Here is a 21,183-nt window from a genome sequence, read left to right as displayed (position 1 = left end):
CGGGGTAGAGCCATAACCTCCCCATCGGCCCCGCCCTGAGTGTGACAGGGTGCGGCACCCCAACCCCCTGATCTGCCCTGCTCTGTGTGTGACAGGGGGCGGTGCCCCAACTCCCCTATCGGCCCCACTCTGTGAGTGACGGGGGGAGCTCCTCAACCCCCTTATCAGCCCTGCTCTCTGCGTGACAGGGGGGAGCTCCCCAACCCCCCGATCGACCCTGCTCTGTGCGTGACAGGGTACGGAGTCCCAACCCCCCTGATGGGCCCTGCTCTGTGTGTGACGGGGGGAGCTCCCCAACCCCCTGATGGGCCCTGCTCTGTGCGTGACAGGGGGTGGCGCCGCAACCTCCCCATCGACCCTGCCTTGAGTGTGACAGGGGGCGGTGCCCCAACCCCCCAATTGGCCCTACCCTGAGCGTGACTGAGGGTGGCATCACAACCTCCTGATCCTCCCTGCTCTGTGCATGACAGGGGGCGGCGCCCCAACTCCCCAATCAGCCCTGCTCTGAGCCCGACCAGGGGCTGCACCTAGGGATTGGGCCTGCCCTCTGCCACCCGGGAGCAGGCCTAAGCCAGCAGGTCGTTATCTCCCGAGGGGTCCCAGACTGCGAGAGGGCACAGGCCCGGCTGAGGGACCCCCTCCCCCGCGAGTGCACAAATTTTTGTGCACCGGGCCTCTAGTATATATATAAAACACCACAATCTTCCAAATATCCATCAACAACCTATTGATAGAAACAAAGGTCAGTTCTGCATAAGCAAGTATTCATTCTCAGCTTTTAAATTGTTTTATTCATTACTAGAGGCCCGGTGCACAAAATCGTGCACGGGTGGGGTCCCTAAGCCTGTCCTGTGATCAGAGCAGATCGGGGCCGGGCCAATCGGAACCAGACTGATTGGAGCCTGCCAACCGGGGGGAGGAATAGGAGGAGGAACCGCAGGAGGATGGGCAGCTGGTTGGGGGGAGGGACCGCAGGAGGTTGGATGGCCGCAGGAGGTTGGCTGTGGGAGCACACTGACCACCAGGGGGCAGCTCCTGCGTTGAACATCTGCCCCCTGGTGATCAGTGTGCGTCATAGTGACTGGTCAACTGGTCATTCTGGTCATTCAGTCATAACGGTCGCTTTGGCTTTTATATAAATAGATAAGCCACATACATTCTATTCACAAATGCATCCTCAAAACTAGCATGTCACAATACATATCAGTGTATATTGCTTCCTAAAATAATATGTCTACACACATTGTATGATGAATGTGACTCCTTGTAAACCTGTGAAATTAGTATAATGAAAAATGTCTTTTCTTTGAAAATCATTGTTCACAAATAAAACTACTTTCATAATGAAAGGACCACAGTGAGTCTCCATCATCCTTAAAAAATATAACTGAAATTACTTGAATGAATTCTTAATTTATGAATTATATACACTGTACTAAAAAAAAAGAACATTCAAAGAAATCCATTTGGCAATGATTCTTCTTTTCAACACAAGCACAGGCTAAAAATGTTCAAGGGTAAAGTAATTTTTTCACAACTATAATAATACCTGCTGAAGGGGAAAAACTATACTTTAAAGTTTCAAAAACTATTTCTTACACAGCTCAAAGGCAAATCAATATGAAAATGAATCTCATCTCTCCATTAGCCTTTTAAATTTTACATTTAAAAAAATCTCACATCAATGTTTCTTTCTCCCTCTCCCTTCCTCTCTCTAAAAAAAAAATTAATAAGAAATATTTTTTTAAAAACACAAAATGACTAAATATAAGAACAAGTCAGAAGAAAATATGACAAAGAATTAAAAACTGCTAAATTGAGGGTGGAGGGTGGGGAATGTGGTAGGAGTTAACTCATGCTTCAAATCTTAACTTCATCACAATCACAGGTCACTCAAAGCAAATGAAAAAATTCTGCAAACAAGACAGCTGTTAAACCAACCAAATTAAGCTACAGGTTCTAAGGCGGCAGCTTTAATGCTCTAGATGTATTTCAGGCAGAAATCATTACCCAAGAGGATTAGTTGGCCCTAGTCAAACCAAATTCTTCAGTTAGCAAAGTGACAGTTGTATCAGAGATCTGATTTTTGAAAATAAAATGGAGAACAAGAATAGAAGAAGATAGCAAATGGAAAGAAACTAACCTGTCCTGTAATTCTGCCTAGTAAGGCCCATATTCCTTGTCCTTCACTTCGAAGTTTCCCATTCAGGTTTTGTAGTTCTTCTAAAGATTCACATAGCTACAATGCAATAATTCAAATGAGTAAACCATTAAAATGTATAGTAAAATATACAAAAATATAAATTATTTATCAATATCAAAAATATTTATATTTATACTCCATATAGTTTTAATATATCCAAGTTACATACCACTGAGAGATGTATCCAATTATTTAAGAAGCCTCAACAAAATGTAAGCATTTTTCCTAATGACAATGATACCTACATTCATATATTGCTATATTTTACTATGTAATTTCACACACATTTTGCTAATTAATTCTTGTGACTATCGAAAAGCATTTCTAGCATATCCCAATGAGGAAACCAAGAAACATAGGGTTTTGTTGACTTGGCCAAGATCATAGAACTAGCAAGAACCCCCAGGTCTTCTGAATCTAATCCCAGGATTCTTTCACTGTTGTGTGGCTAATTATGGGATATTTCTTCCTACTAATTTTTTATCACTTAAAATGTTATCTAACAATAAGTCAATACCAAATGTTCATGTTACTTACTACCTAACATTTTAGTCACATCTTGCTTTTATATGATCTTTCTTTTTGAGCTCCCTCATCATTAGAATGAGGAGGTAGAATAAAAATTTTAACTGGGAAGTATTTTTTTTAATCAAAAGTAACATTACAATTCAAGATAAAAATAATAATTTAATAAGAAGTTTCCAAGTTTTCTACAAACTTAGAAAAGTTCCACAGTTCAGGGATTAGGAATAAAGAATGTAGTCAAACTGCTTGGTCTCAAACACCACTCTATGACTTGAAGGCCTACATGAGCCTAAGCAAATTACTTCACCTGTTTAGGAGTTTCCTTCTCTGAAAATGGGCATAATCCATATTATACAGCTGTGTGAGAATTAAATGAATGAATACATGTAAAGTTCTCAAAATTGTGACTGGCACATAACATAGCAAGTGCCCAGTAAGTGTTAGAGATGATAATGAAGACAATAAAGGGTGGGAGTTGTAGGGAAGGCCTAAAAACTCCCGAAGAATTTCAAAATGAAAAATAAGAAGTAATGCTGTAAAAATCACCCAAAAAATCATGAATAAGATCAATTATATTATTTGTCCTGCAGCCAACTTACCTTATTATATTCCACATGAAGCTTTTCTTGTTCATTCTCCAATTTATCCTTTATGTTCTTTTGTTCAGCCATGTTTTCCTGAATTTGAATCATGCGCATATTTCTCTCTATTTAAATTAAATATCCAATTTTACTTTAGTAGAAAATAAAAGCTGATATACAAAATACACAAAGGAAGAAGCTAGCCATAGAAATGTCACATGGACAAACCTACATTGTTTAAAACGCTTTTAACTCTATGCACAAAGATATGAACCTAGCATTTTACAACAACCCACAGATTATTAGGAAAATAAATAAACATGCTTCTGCTTGATACATGCAGCATGACTAATAAATTAAAAATTGACAGCATATCAAATATTTTCATTAGCAAATTGTTTTCATTGAAAATGTGCATGCATCAGTGTCTATACTGACCAAAATAATAATTCACAAAATCAGCAGTGAGAGCAGGTTGCTTATGCTTTCTCCTTCCATCCACACTAGAACTAGTATCTGAATTGTCCACTGGGAAGATATCTGTGCTGATTCCCATTAGTTCTGCTTTCCGCATCAGTTTTCGAATGGCTGAAGCACTGCTAGTGAGTGGTCTGGGCAATTTTTCCCTGGGAACCCAGGCCTGGGGTCTGGTAGATCGAGCTAGTTCTGCTTTGGCACGATACTGCTGAAGCCGGGCATTGATCCTTGCCTATAAAAATATGTATACAAATTTTAAAAGATATTAAAATGGAATGTACTCCTTAAAATTTTTATCTCCATGCTTAGAGAAAGTAAAGATACTTGAACTCCCTATGTCAAGGCAAGAATAGCTATCCATGGTCCTTGAGGTATACTGGTCCTTAAGATATACTGTATAATTCTTGGGTTACAGTAAATTACGTCTACCCCTAGTAATAACGGTCCTACTCTATGATCAGAGTTGTCATAAACTAATTTGATTAAGCTGAAGTTTCTCTTCTTAATAACTGCAATAGTGTCCATAAATTTACTTAATTTACACAGAAATACATTTTAAATGATGGGCAAACTGATCAAATCCTTTGCATAAACATCAGAACAGACTGAAAAAGATGTGGGTGACATATTGCATGGATAGGATAATTTCTTCTAAGCCACATTTCTCAGTGCATTTGCAAACATGCTTTATAAATGGTTGCTCTGTTGACTAGATGAGGAGCAATGTATTTAGCCACAAACTATACTCTCCAGTTAACTTAATGACAACCCATTTCCTAAGTAACTAACCAAATTTCATCACTATATTTCATAAGCCATTGGCAAACACACGTGAGATCTGAAATACATAACCTCAAATAAACATGAGTTTGGCATAAATACCATACCTGTGCTTCTGGTGATAGCTGCTTCTCTCTTTCTTGTAAAGACATTTTACAGTAGGATTGTAGAGCCAAGTAGTTTTTTCTCTTCCACTTTCTATCTAACCTATCTGCATGTTGCTTGCAATAAGCAAAAAATGGGTCTGCTATATCCTATATCAAAAAAACAGGGAAAGAAAGTAAACATTTTTTTATTCCAAAAGGTTATAGAAAGCCTAACACAAGAGATAATTTTTAAAAAGCTCTCCAACATTATTATTTCTAAAATAAATTATAAAAGTAATTTATACACATAGTGATAAAAACTGCTTCTTTAGAAACTTAATTCTGCATGTCAATGTCAAATTAACAATATTTTTCTTTAAAGGGACTTATGGATTTAAAAATACTTAAATCAACTCTTATGTTGTATATTTAATCCATAAATTAAATATTAAAAATTCTGTTTAAAATAAATAAGATTTTAATAACCTTAAGTAGAAATTATCATTAAATATCAAAGTTATGAATATATAGATTAAGATTATAAAACAACAATATATTAAGAAAATACAGAACTAGCAACAAGATAAGTGGGACATGTCCAACTAGCTACCAATGCATGGACAGATTCTACCCAGGACAAAAATGGATTAGGAAGACCAGGCCCTGTCAATAAAACACGTTAAGTATCCCCTTTAACTCTTTATATAACTCTAAAACCTCATATGGAAACACAATGCTCTCATAGCCATCTTTCATAGTACTAGCCTTTTTTCCCCCCTAATTTAAGGAAGGGAGGGAGGGAGGGAGAGAGGGAGGGAGGGAGGGGAGGGGAGGAAAGTAGTATGGGGAGGGAGGAAGGAAGGAAGAAAGAAAGAAAACAACTTATTCTATCAGAAACAGAAAAATTTTTTAACTAAATAGCCTAAAAAAGTAATCTACAATGTGACTGCTAATGAAATAACAAGAAGTCGTAAGGAGGAGAAATAAAGATAAGCTACCCATAAAGTTTTTATCTAAGTTATAGTAAAAGGGTCTATTAGTAAGGTGGGGTTTTATAGCCCAAAGAAAAATGGTAACATTAAAAACAAAAAGAAAGAAACAAATAAGAAAGAATAGAAAGAGAAATAATAACTAAAAAAGAATGTAAGGTGTTCTTAACATAGAAAAAAACATACAATGTAATTCTGTAGGGTGGTATCAATAGATGTCATACCGTAATGCTGTGGATAAGGTCACAGAATTAGAAATATAAAACCCTAGATACAAATTTTAGCTCTATCATTTACTGGTTTTGCAGCTTCAAACAAGTTGCTAAACAATTTACTAGTAAAATGGACTTAATAATAACTATTTCATATGGCTATAAAAATAAAATACAAAAGTGTAGCTACAAGAGTGCATTCAAACACACACACACACACACACACACACACACACACACACACACCTTTTTCATGACATGCTTTAAATCCTGGTGACAGAAAATGCTAAACGGAAATAAAGATTATATTGAACCTTAGCCACATGGCCAGATCTGAAGTATTATTCTATTGTTTTAAAGTAGGGAAGGTTGAAATTGGATTATCAGGTAGGATTCATGTTTGCATGGGTGAGTTAAACATTAGGACCAAGCCTGACTTAGGAAAAAGACCAGTCTTCTCTGCTCTAAAAGATATCTGAAAGTGAGTAAGTAGCCCAAGTAATTTTTGTTCTGTTTTAATCAGTTAATTTTGGATTGAGGGGCAATAAACCCTAATTCTAAAGCTAGGATGACTGAATACTGTTTAGAGAATGAAACAGATATATCAAGCAAATATTAGCTACTATAAAAAGCACTGCCTTCCAATACCTATTCTCCCCTTTTCTTCCGTTAGTACTAGAACCCTCTGAGTTTTGACTGCATCCCTGGCTATCCGGTTGGGAATGCTCTGCTCCAGCCTCCCTGCAGATAGATATGACCATGTGATAAGATCCAGCCAATGAGGTGTGAAATTTCCATGCCCTTGAAAGAAAGCTGCCCACTTTTACTCTCCTTGTTCCTCCTTCCAATGGAGTGGAACCCAGTCAAAGTGGGGATAAACTGTCCTGATCATATTACTATGTTATATTATCTCTGGATATCTCCAGTGTTGCTTGTGAGAGAATTAAGAATAAAAACAGTATATATCATTTTCATATCATCATGAAAATAGCTTTAACCTTACAGACCCCTTGATAGAATATTAAGGAGCTTCCAAAACACACTTTTAAAACAACTGATTGCTTAATCTAAAGCCGATAAACCTAGAAGGAAATTATAGAATTAAAAATAATTGTAAAGAGATAGAAATGCAGATTCTAAAGACAAGGTAATGATTTTATTTAGAGAGTAACAGAGCAAGATTATTACCCAAATACAATTTCAGACTCTCATATAAAATATGCTGACATTTTAATGCTTTAAAACACTTTGGATTAGGTTTCATTTCATCTATCAGATCTCACTGCCAAAATTTTAACAGGTTTTCCAATTATCTGACTTGCTTTGAAACTGGAAAAAACTCATATATATTGTTAACTCTTGATGTTTTAGACCAGTGATCTAGGCAAATAAACTTACAAGTTTAATATATGATGCATACCTGATGTAGGATATAAGTCACGAGAAGCTTCATGAACAGATTCATCAACTATAGGTTTAAATAAACCTACCTCTTCTGCTGCTGCCTCCGAAAGCAGGCCTTCCTTCTGGGCACAAGTCACGTGGAAATAGGCTCTGCACATCCCTGCATCACAGCTAATGCAAACTCCAGTTCTAGCAAAACGAGGGTCTTCACAGAAGCTACACTCCTACAATGGAATAACAGGAAAGAGCTCAGAGTACAAATATTTCTAGAAGATAGCATTCTCTTACAAAGCATCCACAAAATACAAGTGGTGAACCAATATTATATCAATACAAACAACAGTAGGCAAGCCAAGAATGTATATGAAAAAAAAAAATTCTCTGTGTGATTCAAATAAACCAAAATTCCACAGACATAATAATGATGATATTACTTGAGGGCTTACCATGTGCTAGGTACTATTCTAAGCACTTTGCACATATTAATATCATTGAACTATATTCCACACTAATATGTGAATGAGGTACTATAAGTATTCCCATTGTAGATATGAGAAAACTTTACTATAAATAATAAATGATTTAGTGCTAACTGCTATACAAACAGTTTGATTACTAACAAGCATCTCTATAGTCAACAATATACCAGTAGGTAAAAAGCCCTGTAAACTAATAAGAAAAAACTTCCTATTTTAGACAATCAAAAACATTGTCTCACCTTGGCACCATATTTGGAATAATTCATTTCGGTTAGTGTTACTGGTCGTAATTTGTCAATATCTCCAAATGCTACTCCAGGAACATAAAGGGCACAAACAATGTGAACCCATCTATAAGGAGAGAACATATGATTTTTCTATCAAACCCTTTTGTAAAATGTCCACATGGAAAATAGACATAAAATATATACTATCTCGAATAACTACTGAAAGAGTTGTATGGTCGGATTTCAGAATCTGTCATACACCTGAAGATTATGGAACATGTACAGAATGATATTCAGTTACAGAAAGAGTGATTCCAACAAGCACTACTGGTCCAGCCGCTCAGCCAAAGCTGAGAGTAACAACTATAATTGCCTTGCACTTAAAATTCACTACATTTGGCACTTATCTGCTAGTCTTAAATATTTGCACAAAACCATTACTCAAATAAAACAAAACATCATTTTCATATGTGTGAAAAGTATTCACATTTATTATTGTAAGTACTTTGAGAATTAAGGATACTAATTGAAGAACTATGAAGTTACTCTGCAATAATTAGGTAAAATTATTTTTGTTACTTTTTTTCTAAAGGCTGTTGGATAATCAATCCTCTGAGGACATATTTTAAAACAATTTTTTGTATGCATCTTGACTCTCTTCCCAGTAAACTGTACAGAACAATTATAATAAGATAAGGAAGTCGTATCTCTCTCACTCATCTCTTCACCATATAATCTATGTATTAAAATTTATATCCCCCACATACAAAATTTTTTTTAAAGTCTGAATGATGCTGCAACACTAAACAAAGAATGCTCAAAGTTTCAGTACACTAAAAAGAACAAATAAACACAAGTTGATTCTAATTCTGTTGTGTGTTTTTTAACTGCTCTGAACCTTTTTTAAAAATATATTTTTTTTTTATTTCAGAGAGGGACAAATAAACATCAATGATGAGAGGCAATTATTGATCACCTGCCCCCTGCACACCCCCTTCAAGGGATTGAGCCCACAACCCAGGCATGTGCCCTAACCGGGAATCGAACTATGACCTCCTGGTTCATAGGTCGAAGCTCAATCACTGAGCCACACTGAACTTTTAAAAATATATTACGCTCCATTTCTGTTTGCTTACAACTAAACAAAAGATGGATCACTGGATTTTGAAATTTAAACAGATCTATATCACTTCTGTAAGAAAGAGGGTAAAAATGAGATGGCAAATCTCTCTTAACTTTGTGAATATATTAACAATAAATTCTGCTTTATCACAGCATAAGGGGCTATGATTGCTACATGGTTCTGTTTTGTGATGCACTATGAGTTTTAAAAAAACAAGACTATGAATCATTTTATAGAGGTTCTGGGGAAAGTAGCTACAAATCTTTAAAAATTATCTTTTTTATTGGAAAAAAATCCAAGGTTTGGAGATTTTTCTTGATACAGTATTTTAATCCAACCTCCCAAATGCATCCTGTGGAGTTCAATATAAAGATACACATCTTCGACAAGCAGCTTTCTCAATTTAATTTGCGCCGTTCTTTCATGCTCCACTGGTGTGTTAAATGCTGCTGTACTCTACAGGAGTTTATCTTTGATAAACCTAACAGCTGGCTGCTTGCTTCAGACTGACCTTCTTAAAATGTCTTAGTACAAGTCACACAAGTACTACAGATACAAACCGCCATTTCAGTATGATTGGCACACAAGTGTATCATTTTCCCCACCCACTCATGAGAGGACACCAACATGAGTCTATTCAAATGCATATCAACAAGCTGAGGCAATGCTGGTCCTTATTAATACCTGCTGTGAATAATTTTTTGTTCACTTGTTTAGCTGCATAAGCTTTAGAACTTTGTAATTAAGGCAAGTCAAGAAATCAAAAAGGAATAATCTTCCATGTTACTTTACTACCCATTTTGCTTGGAGCTATGATGACAGATGTCGATTGGGAAAAGGAACAGAAAACAAGCACCACATAAAACCACCAAAAAACAGAGTCAGAATTGTCATTCTAGTATAGAAACTACTGCTAGATTCTTTTAAATTCACATAGTTTAATAAATCAAACTAAGTAGAAAGATGCTTTCTTTCAGAATAGGAACTACATTAATCAATCAAATTTGATTCTTAAATGCCTTGAACTTGTAATGCCTTTTCAACATAGGAAATTCACTTCCAGTATGTTCTTTTCAGTCCTTCATCTATTCATTCACTAATCAATTGCTAAGTATCTACCAGGAACAGAGCACCTCAGATATTTTGGAAGTCATAATAATGAATGTGAAACGCTTGCAGCGTAGTGCCTAGCATGCTATCTCTAGAAATTAGAGTACATCTAATATGTTCCATAGTCAGGTTTATTAAAACAGGGTAAAATACTCTAAGAAATGAAATAAAAAATTAATGACAAGAATATACTGATGTTTTTCTCACATTCAAACACATCATTTTCTGTATAGAACTGGTGGCTACCATCAGAAACAAGGAAATAAGTCTAGTTAGTCCATGTGATAGAGGTCAATTTCAAAACCTTTTTTATTCTTTCCCCTGTTTTCCATGTGAAGCTAAAATACTAAAGGCCTTGTCAAATCTTCCTGGCTTTTTTCCCCCCCTTGAATAAAGCTAGTGCTACATCCCTTAAACTTTATCAAGACCTAAAATTTCCATTATAGCCTATAGATGAGTATGGACATAGCATTAAAATTGTCCAAATAGTATAAAAGAACTTTTGCCAGACTGCACGATCAAGGGAGGTGCCTATATTAAAGCCCACAGGAGTCAATACCGATATCTCTCAGTAAATCTAAGTGGTTAAAGAGGTCTCCCTTCTCTTCATTCAGAAACAACTTAGCGGTAATTTGTGGATTGTCACACCATGAAGAGACAGCTACTTTAAAGTTTTCCAATAGAACTTTCAAATTATAAACAAAACAACAGAAAAATTATCCTCCCTAAAAGAAAGCTCTGTGTTTTCCAAAGTTGCTTCCTTCTTCACCACAATTTGCCACCATAAACTTCAACTCTCAGAACTGAAGAGTTACCAGAAAGAATTTAAGCAGCTGATACTCTATTATTACTTTAAATAAGCAGAATAATATTTTTAATAAGAAAGTACTAGTAGCAGCAGCAGCAGCAACAGCTAAACCAAGGAGGCATTTAATGAGTACTTAATATGTTTCCAAAACTGTATAATTGTTTTACATGAATATCTCATTTTATCTCCTCAAAGGTGCTAAGGAAAATGAGGCACAAAAAGATTAAATAACTTGACTAAAATCACAGTTACTAAGAAAATACAAAAATCCAAATATAGGTAGTCCAATTTGAAAGCACACAGTTTAAATGCAGTAACTAAGCTCCCTAATTCTAGGCCAAAGTCAGTCCAAAAATAAAATAATGCCCATGTATATGATAGACCACAGACTCATGTTGATACATCAAATCATTTGTTATATATTTCTTTTGTTTTATATTTGAATGTGCAATTAGGAAGAAGAGGTAAGAAGTTTAGCCATTTTTTCCTAGACATCAACACACACAGGGTTCTCCAAGAATTCATGGTAGAGTATGTCCCAACAATGTTAGATAGCAACATTTCTCTAGAGCAGCCATGGGCAAACTACGGCCCGTGGGCCAGATCCAGCCCGTTTGAAATGAATAAAACTGAAAAAAAAAAAAGACCGTACCCTTTTATGTAATGATGTTTACTTTGAATTTATATTAGTTCACACAAACACTCCATCCATGCTTTTGTTCCAGCCCTCCGGTTCAGTTTAAGAACCCATTGTGGCCCTCGAGTCAAAAAGTTTGCCCACCCCTGCTCTAGAGCCTGTGTACCAATTGAGGCAAAAATGAGAAAATAAGAAAAGAGGAAAAATACTTTTTACTTTACTAAAATAACACTTATTCAATTTAAAATCCTATCCTTTATTTTGGGACAGAAGGTATCCTAGCCTTTCCAATGCTAAAATATGAGAAGTGATGATGATAACTTGTATAGGTTGTTTCATTCTTATTAAAATACTAGAGGCCAGGTGTATGAGATTCGTGCACTTGGTGGGGATGGGGGTCCCTCAGCCCAGCCTGCACCCACTCGCAGTCCAGGAGCCCTCAGGGGATGTCCGACTGATGGCTTAAACCGTGGGGGGCTGGCCTAAACCAGCAGTTGGACATCCTTAGCACTGCAGCAGAGGTAGTAGAGGCTCCCACCACAGCCGCTGCACTCGCCAGCCGTGAACCCAGCTCAGGGCTTCTGGCTGAGCGGTGCTCCCCGTGTGGCAGCACACTGACCACCAGGGGGTAGCTTCTGCTTTGAGTATCTACCCCCCCACCCCTAGTCAGTGCGCGTCACGCCGTTCGGTTGATTTGCATATTAGCCTTTTATTATGTAGGATTAGACATGTTTGATAAAAATACTGAAATGCCTTTATGTGGCAAAATACAAAATTGAGCACCTCCTCTTATATGGAGGGGTGAAGGTGGGAGGTGGTTTGGGGGAGTAACCCACAAAACACAAGAGGTTAGGGACTACTCTTACATTCCAGTCACCCATCCCAGATGGTAGTCTCTTGAGAAAAAACATGAGGTCAACATTGTTCTGATGACAACTGCTCAGATGTGATGATAAAGATGACTGTGCGTATAACAGTGAAAAGAACATAGGTCTCTGCCTCTCAACACCAAACCCACCTTTCCATATCTGCTCCGCAGTGATGGAGCCCTTCAGCAAGCATTGCTGCTTTACAGTGAGCACGATGTTCAGCTTTCTTAGAGGACATGGTCAGAGGAAAGGGCTTCTCAGCAGAGATCGGGGACAGGCGGAGGACATCTGCCAGAGCCCTGCCCCAGTCACACGCGTCACCCTCAGTGACCTTGCAGGCCTAGCCTGGAGATCACTTTTCTGTGGCCCTCGCAATACAGACACCACATATAGGGCCCCAGCTCCCTCTGCTACCTGTGCCCAGCCATCTGTACTTGCTAAGCAGATTAGTTCTGGCCAAGCCAAACCAGCAAACTACTCTGTCATCCAGTAGGCCGCAACTACACCTTCTCTTTCTACAAGGTCTGAACCCCAGCCTGGGAGAAGGGGTTATCCTTCCAATTTTTAAGAGTTCTTTTATATCTGATAGTAACTTTTTTATCAGAGCTTAATCATTCTTAAAATTAAACTTCTTCTTTTAAATCCCTATATGGGCTTTGTGATATATTCTTGGAATAAAAAAGACATGAGTTCAAACTTGACTATTCACCAGCTTGTGGTTTTGAGAAAATTAAAATTATTTAAATGATCTGAGCCTTAGGTACTAAGTCAGAAACTTTATAACTTGTCTCACCATAGAGTTAATATTAGGATTAAATAGAATAATGGATATAAAGGCAAATGTAGATATTCAAAAAATGGTCTCCCCCTCCCCCTGACCCTTAGCCTATTGTTCATTTACTCTATGCTAAGAAGTTACAAAAAGGTGATCAAATGAAAGGGTGTAACTCAAAAAACCAGAATAAAAGAATAGTCAGAGTAAAAGAATAGTCAGAAGCAGACACATTATAAAGCATGCATATTCACTCAACAGAATTATGACATCAACCTTCCAGCATCTGTCTCCTTGAAAATTCCATCCTGATTAGGACACAGTTCACAGCTAGGGGAAACACCACATTTACAGGCATCACAAAACCAAGGTTCAGTGGAGTTTTCAGAAGCTGAACTCATAATCGAGTCACTCTCTCCATCAACTCCATAGCAACCTAAAAAAAAAAAAGTATGATTAATAATTTATTTTTTAAACTTATATTTATAAATTCACAAAAGAGAAAGGGAAGTAGAGAACATTCTGAAAAATAGTTTATAATAACGACATTAATATCAAAACGCAAAGATGAAATCATTTTTAAAAAATGCTTTTCCACCTACCATAGTATATGCAATAAAAAAGTCATATAAAATAATGCCAAAAAAAAGATTTTAAAGAACCTACACTAGTATACAAGATAAGTAATCAAAATTCATTAATTTCTTTAATATCATTGAATTGTAGTTGGTAATCATCATCCTCATCACATCTGTTGAGATATACAATTTTAAAATGAAATAGTCATAAAATTAAAAGGAAATACAATTTCCTTGGGAGCAGTTATTATTGTCATCAATAAAAGACACTTCTTCAGTAAAGACAACAATAAGCAAAATATTGTATTTAAAGAAAAATCATAAAACAAAATAAAAATAGTAAATTTGCTTTCTCAAAGTGTTGTGCAATAATAGAAAGGGGGAATTTATTTTCTTTACAAAATAAAGTTCCCTATGAAGCCAATTCTCTCATCTGTATTCACACAAAGAAGGCAATTACCTATCTATCTATATATATAAAAGCCTAATATACTAAGTGTCCGAACAATCGGTCGACCGTTCCATCGACCACTCAACCAGTCACTATGACACACACTGACCACCAGGGGGCAGACACTCTGCTGGGGTCCAGAGGATCAAGACTGGGAGAGATGAGCCAGACATGCCCTGGAGCCCTCCTACGGTCCCTCCCCAGCTGGCCAACCTCCCACAGTCCCTCACCTGCTGGCGGGCCCCTATCGGCCCCGATAGCCAGCCAGGCCGAGGGACCCCACCCATGCACAAATTCGTGCACTGGGCCTCTAGTTACCAAAATAATAAAGCTCTGAAGGGACTACCCATTTTATTCTTTTCATTCACCAAAATCAAGGTAAATCACAGAAGTTCCCTTTTTTAGAATAAAGCAAAATTTCAATTCTATTTTTTGAAGAATATACTACACACACAGCAAACATTTGCACAGAGATTTATCCACCTAGGAACAACCTCCAGAATGAATTCTGAGCCTTTCCTAGAAAAATTCTACTTGTAAGTTAGAGGATTAGTATCTTGCAAACTCAAAAAACAATCAGCAAGTAGACTGGTATTTCTTCTTCATCTTCACTGCCCCTGAAAAATAACCCACACTGTATAATCACCTTTACAGAGTTCTTCCCTTGCCTTTCACCTGCCACTTTCCCATATTTCTTTGCCATACCTGTTGGGTTTACTCAGCTCTATACCAAAGTTATTGCTCTTAATGTCTGCTCTAACACATTTTAGTGACTTAATACATTTTTAAATCTTTTTTTCTTTCTTCCATACAAAATAGAGTTTAAACTATCATAACGAAATGTTCCTTCTCTTTTACCTACCTAATTCTAAGAATATGAAAAAAGTGCATCTCTGATATGATCATGGAAAAAGTTTGTTTTATATAGGTAAACATAAAAAAATAACAGGCATAAAATACATTTCAGATAGATTAATCATGTTTCAAATGAGTAAACATAGAATACATATTTCTATGGCTATCTAATTAGGATCAACATCTAAGTAACACACACAACCTACACAGATCATAGTTAAGGAAAAATAACATAATATGTGTTTACAATTGTTTTGAATTATGCAAGGGTATGGACAGTACAAATAAGTGGAAATTTTCCCCATTCAATGTGTCAGAAGGGACCAAAAGACCTGCAGCTTTCTACCTTCTGGTTATATAACTGGGCAAACTGCATCTCTGAGACTGAATTACCTCATCTGCAGTATGTATTTAATTATATCTATCCTAATTATTTCTCAGCATAGAGAGGGAATAAAATAGAAACACAAAAGTTCCATTTAAAAACTTGAAACAATTCTTAGTTAGTGAACATCCTATCACTAAATATCTGATTACAAAATCCACTGAAAGATTTTAAAGTCAGTAATACAGGGTGTCAAACATGTACAGACACTTTAACAGCTGATAGCTCAATTTTGAAAATTAAGTGTATTTTAATAAGTACTGCCTTTATTCAAAGTGTGTATATACATTTTTGAGGACACTGTATATTGTTATTTATGAGAAAGGAACTTATACATGATACCTGTCAGAAATAGATCCTAACTTCTTATGGGAGGAATTATTTAGAATTTTCAATACAGTTTACTGTAAGAATTCTTGTATTATCATGTAATGCAATTCATTAGGGTTGTAAAATACATTAAATTTTTCTATATGAAAGAAAAATAGGGCTCAGCTTTAAAAAAAAAAAAAAAGAAAGAAATAGATCCTAAAGCATAAAAGAACCAACTTTCCTACCCAGTAAACACTCTGCACACACTAAGAAATAAAAATGGTCTAGGGCTAAGCTAAACAGCAGAATGGAAACTAAACAAAAGGGAGGAAAGCATCTCTTAGCAGACCTAATCTGATTTAATGCACAGCTACTGAACTGAAGAGTAATTGCAGGTAAGTGCACTACCTAATGCTCTGTCACCCACTGACAACAGACCTGACATTTTCTCCAGACACGGTGCAATCAGTGTATCATGATAACTGACAACACAGTCAGGGGTACCCTGGTATTACAAGCCAGTTATAAGATCGTGTCACAAAGGTGTTTACACTGACAGTTTGGAACCCTTCTATTTCAAAAAGAAAAGAGATTTATCTACATTTAGATGAAGTGAGTCCTCTGAAAACTAATCAGACAATCAGACATTTAAAAAGCAACATTTGGAGTACTATCTTTTAGCAAAACTTCACCTTAAAAATCTCTCTTAACTATGATTAATTAGGAGTGTGTTTAAAAATAAGGAGAAGGAGGAAAAGAAGAGGGGGGAAAAGAGAAAAGAAATACACCAAAACACTAACTATAGTTGTCTGGATATTAGGACTATTAGAAATGTCTTTTCTTCTCTCTGTTCTCTATTTCCCACATTTATTCAATGCTCATCTATATATATAAAAGCCTAAGCAACCGTTATGGTGGAACGACCAGAATGACCGGTCACTATGATGCACACTGACCACCAGGGGACAAATGCTCAACGGAGGAGCTGCCCCCTGGTGGTCAGTGCACTCCCACAGAGGAAGCACCTCTCAGCCAAAAGCCAGGCTCACGGCTGGTGAGCACAGTGGTGGTGGCAGGAGCCTCTCCCGCCTCCGTGGCAGTGCTAAGGAGTGGCGAGCCAAGTGGTAAGGAGCGAGCAGGTGGGCAATAAGGAGTGAGTAGGCGGGTGGTAAGGAGCAGTGAGCCAAACAGTAAGGAGCAAGCATGCAGGCAGTTAGGAGAGAGCCTGCAGGCAGTTAGGAGTGAGCAGGCAGGCGGTTAGGAGCAAGGGGTCCCAGATTGCGAGAGGGCACAGGCCGGGCTGAGGGACACCCTCTTCCCCCCACCGCCCCCGCATATGAATTTCATGCATCGGGCCTCTAGTATATTATATGATGATGGGCAACTTGTTTCTAAGATAAAGCATTCATTCAAGTGTTCATTTTTAACCATGGGATGTTTAAGGGAGAGTTGCATGGATGAATTACAATATGAAAATCTGTCATTTAAGCACCTGAATTTTTAAAAAGCAAACAAGCTTTAACAACACTAGCTTCCTATTATGCTTTAGAAAATTCCCCTTTCTCTGGATTAATTAATTTAAGATGAAAATTCATTTAAGGACTTAAAAACTAGTAGAGAAAGATCTACAAATGTGATTGTATAAAAAAAGAACATTCTAAACAGTGAAAAATACCACAAATTTAAAAGGTACAGGGCAGAGTGGAAAAAATATTTGTAAAGATGCAAAATAATTGTAACATACAGCAGGCAAAGGATTAACACTTAAAAAAGAATTCTAAAAAACAAATGAGAAAAAGACAAGTATAACCTATTCAGAAATGACAATTGAAATGTAAAGCAAGTAACAAATCAACATGCAAAAGGCCGGTTGGGGAGGGTTTTCACAGGTTTGGCTCAGGAATTGGACCTGGGCAAGTAAACCTGTCATCTTCCAATCTGGAGTGATCTGCCTGCTTCTTCCGTGGCTCCCTGCCCTCCAGCTGAAGGGGTCAGTTTCGGATTTCATGGGGAGGCTCTCCCATGGTTCTCCTACTATCTCATTAGCCAGCCCTGTGTTCCCCAACCGCTGAAGGGCTAGGACCACTTTACTACACCCTAGAGAGCATATCCAGTCTCAAAGCTTTAAAAACATCTGCAGGCTGATGAGTCCCAAATTCATATCTCTAATCCCAACATCTTACCTACACCCACACAGTTTAAAAATCATACTTACACTATCTACCTGCAAACCTGTTCCTCTCTTGGATCACTGCAATGGTCACCCTAAACTGTCCCCTGATTCCCACCTTATACCTATCTATTCAACCTCCTGCACTATAGCATTCCAAACACTCCTTGTCTAGCTTTATTTTCCTCCAGATCACCACCTAATATATATTTATTTATTATTTTATTTTTTTCATTGTTTGTCTCTCTCCCCAAACTTTAAGCTCCATGAAGTAAGTCAGCAATTTCTATATTCTGTTTATTTTACATGTGTAAAACCTACAGAAAGCCTAGTACATGATAGGTACTTAACAAACATTACTGGAAAAAAAAGAATGAATAACAGAAAGAGGAGACATTCCAACAGTGAGCCTTGGCAGCAAGAGAGGGCAGCTTCATATAAGGGCAAGAGGATGGGTTAACAGCACAAGACCATCAGACTCCCAGAACTATTTGGGAGGAGGGCTATAATACCAGAAAGACAGCTAAGGGCAAGGCCGTAGAAATATTGTTTTGTGGAAATCATGGCCCTGATAGAAAAAAAATAATATTTTTAACTGATAGGAAAAAATAATAATTTTACCACAGAGGAACCTAGAAGACAACTTCTCAACTAAGTAATCAGAGTAACATCACCAGCCACTAGACAAATAAACATTATATGATACCCTGAGAATACAATGTAACTACTGTGAATTCCTGCCTAAAGCACATAACCTGAATCTAATCATGAAAATAAATGTGAAATAAAGATATTCTATAAAAGAATTGGCCTGTATTCTTCAAAAATACCAATGGCATGAAACACAAAAATCTCAGGATATGTTCTAGATTAAAGGTGCCTAAATAGTCAAGACAACTGAATGCAATCTGGGATCCTGGATTTTATTTTTCTAGAACTGACATTATTGGGATGATTGCTAAAATGTAAATACAGTTGGTAGATTAGATAATAGTATTCTATCAGTGCTAATTTGCTGACTGATAATTATGTGCTTATGTAAGAACAGACTGCCCTTTTTCTTAAGAAATACACACTATGGCTATAGTTTACTCCCTTTGAGATCAGAAAAAAAATGTTATATGAGAGAGAAGATAAAACAAGGGTAGTAAAATGTTACCATCTATAAAATCTGAGGGAAGAAAATATGGGAAATTCTTTGTATTACTCATAACTTTTCTGTAAGTCAGAAATTACATTAAAATAAAAATTTTAAGTAAAAAAAAAAAAAAATATATATATATATATATATATATATATATATATATATATATATATAAAACAAAGAAGCTTCAAAAATTATAATCAGGAAAAATACTTCCAATATCCTCCTTTCAAATTCAAAATTAAAAATAACTATGAAAGAAGAAAGCATATTAATCGCTAGACTTAGAATGTAACTTTATAAATACTGCAAACTTCATAATACTGCAATGCATTCTACTAGACTAACTTATAAGACTTTTTCTACATCTGAATTTTATTTAAAAACTAGAAATAAATAATACCATGAAGAAAAAATATAACACTGACCATCAAAGAAATACAGTGGCTTCCACATCATAACAGTTCTATTTTAATTAATTAAGAACACATTTAGAGTGGTGAGAGGTTGAAGAGGGTAAAGAAGGTCCAATATATGATGACAGAGAAGACTAAGCTTTGTGTGATGAGCACATAATGTAACATATAGATGATGTATTATAGTATTATACACTTGAAGCTTACATGATCTTATTAACCAATATCACCCCAGTAATAAATTTTTTTTAAAAACACGTTTAAAGTTAACATCTGAAAAATAATACCATCGTACTTTAAGGATTTAGTATGTCTTACATCACTTGAAATATCATGAACTACAGGAAAATCTTAAAAATAGTACAAATGTCAAAGAACTAATTTTACTTTTTTTAATGCAGTGTCAATCTGCCATGTTTAAAAAGAGAAAAAAACAAAGCAAAATTACCTTCATGAACTGTAATGCCACAATTGTCGCACTGAATTATTTCATCAGCATCTTCACTATTATCTCCAAGACAAACACAGCAAATCATAATATGGTCCATTTTTTGAGAACTCCAGTTTTGACTCTTCTCAAGAATCAGCGAGTCCTAATTATTAAAATATATCAGAAAATCACATATTTATATTAAAAGATAATTTTAATAAATGAAATTCTCACTTAAAATTATTTTATGCATTTCCATAATTATGCTGCATTCTCCATTCTTTTAGTAATTTCACAGTATGCTACATTTGAGAAGTACACCTCTTTGTCAAAGAACCCTCTAACTGCCATCTATTTTTTCACTTCTCTTCAAGTCCCATATACTTTCTCCTTTAGGAAATGAAAAAGCAAGCATGCAACTAACTAATCTACATCTGCTTTTCCATTCTGAATTACAGTCTAACCCCTTAAACTAGAAGAAAGGGAAAATTAACCCACAAGTATTTATCCATCCTATACATTAGTTTAAAAAGTATACAACATTAGGCTCTTACTCTTTGGAAACTTACAATCCTAGCTAGGGAAGACCAGACACACATATGTTAAACAGGAAAAAACCAATTCAAGATAACATGTAAGCAACTATGTATGTGATGGCATAGTTACAGGGGAATATCCTGTATATAATCCTTACGTGTATAAGGGGAATTCAGGAGCACCAGGGTCATCCAACTACTGGATGACAGATACATGAGTACCTACCTAGGTATATCTGTGTATACAGGTACAGAAAACCGTCTAGAAAAAAGATCCAGGTTGACTAGTTGCTAGAAGAGGCAGAGCATGCATATTAGGTTTATGTCAAGAAATATCTAGTGTAAACTGGTAAGAAAGATACCTAGCTAATTATAATGTAAAAGGAGAAGGATATATTAATAGATAAATATAAAACGATAAAATTTCAAGAAAGGAAGAGTTTGTTTCTTTTAATTTAAACCTTCTGCATTATGGATCTAAACTTTAAAGGGTAAGTTAACAAGATAATTCTTGTCATATTTCACAGATTGGGCTTAGTGTTACATAATAAAAGATGGCATTTGAGTCTATATATTTTCATTTAAGAACCTAACCATATTCAGAAACAAAATTAATAAACTAGT

At 36.2% G+C, this 21,183-nt stretch overlaps 1 protein-coding gene across 7 annotated transcripts in view; it reads right to left on the bottom strand.

The window, feature by feature from the left end:
• The window catches only part of PHF14 (PHD finger protein 14), a 155,383-nt gene that overhangs the window by 118,183 nt on the left and 16,017 nt on the right, over positions 1-21,183 (bottom strand). For all 7 annotated transcript variants that reach the window (XM_070424348.1, XM_070424346.1, XM_070424352.1 and 4 more), the window contains exons 4-11: positions 20,042-20,186; positions 13,559-13,718; positions 7,976-8,087; positions 7,344-7,481; positions 4,674-4,820; positions 3,748-4,018; positions 3,328-3,434; positions 2,144-2,239 (exon numbers count right to left, since the gene is read on the bottom strand). In XM_070424348.1, coding sequence (XP_070280449.1) covers positions 2,144-2,239; positions 3,328-3,434; positions 3,748-4,018; positions 4,674-4,820; positions 7,344-7,481; positions 7,976-8,087; positions 13,559-13,718; positions 20,042-20,186 — 1,176 coding nt within the window. The remainder of the gene's footprint in view (positions 1-2,143; positions 2,240-3,327; positions 3,435-3,747; positions 4,019-4,673; positions 4,821-7,343; positions 7,482-7,975; positions 8,088-13,558; positions 13,719-20,041; positions 20,187-21,183) is intronic.

Source organism: Myotis yumanensis, unplaced genomic scaffold, assembly GCF_028538775.1.
Source record: "Myotis yumanensis isolate MYYU_CA2020_CCGP unplaced genomic scaffold, mMyoYum1.0.hap1 SCAF_9, whole genome shotgun sequence".
Classification (NCBI taxonomy): Eukaryota; Metazoa; Chordata; class Mammalia; order Chiroptera; family Vespertilionidae; genus Myotis; species Myotis yumanensis.
The sequence above is the reverse complement of the archived record's forward strand: the minus strand, read 5'-3'. Positions and strand labels throughout refer to the sequence as shown.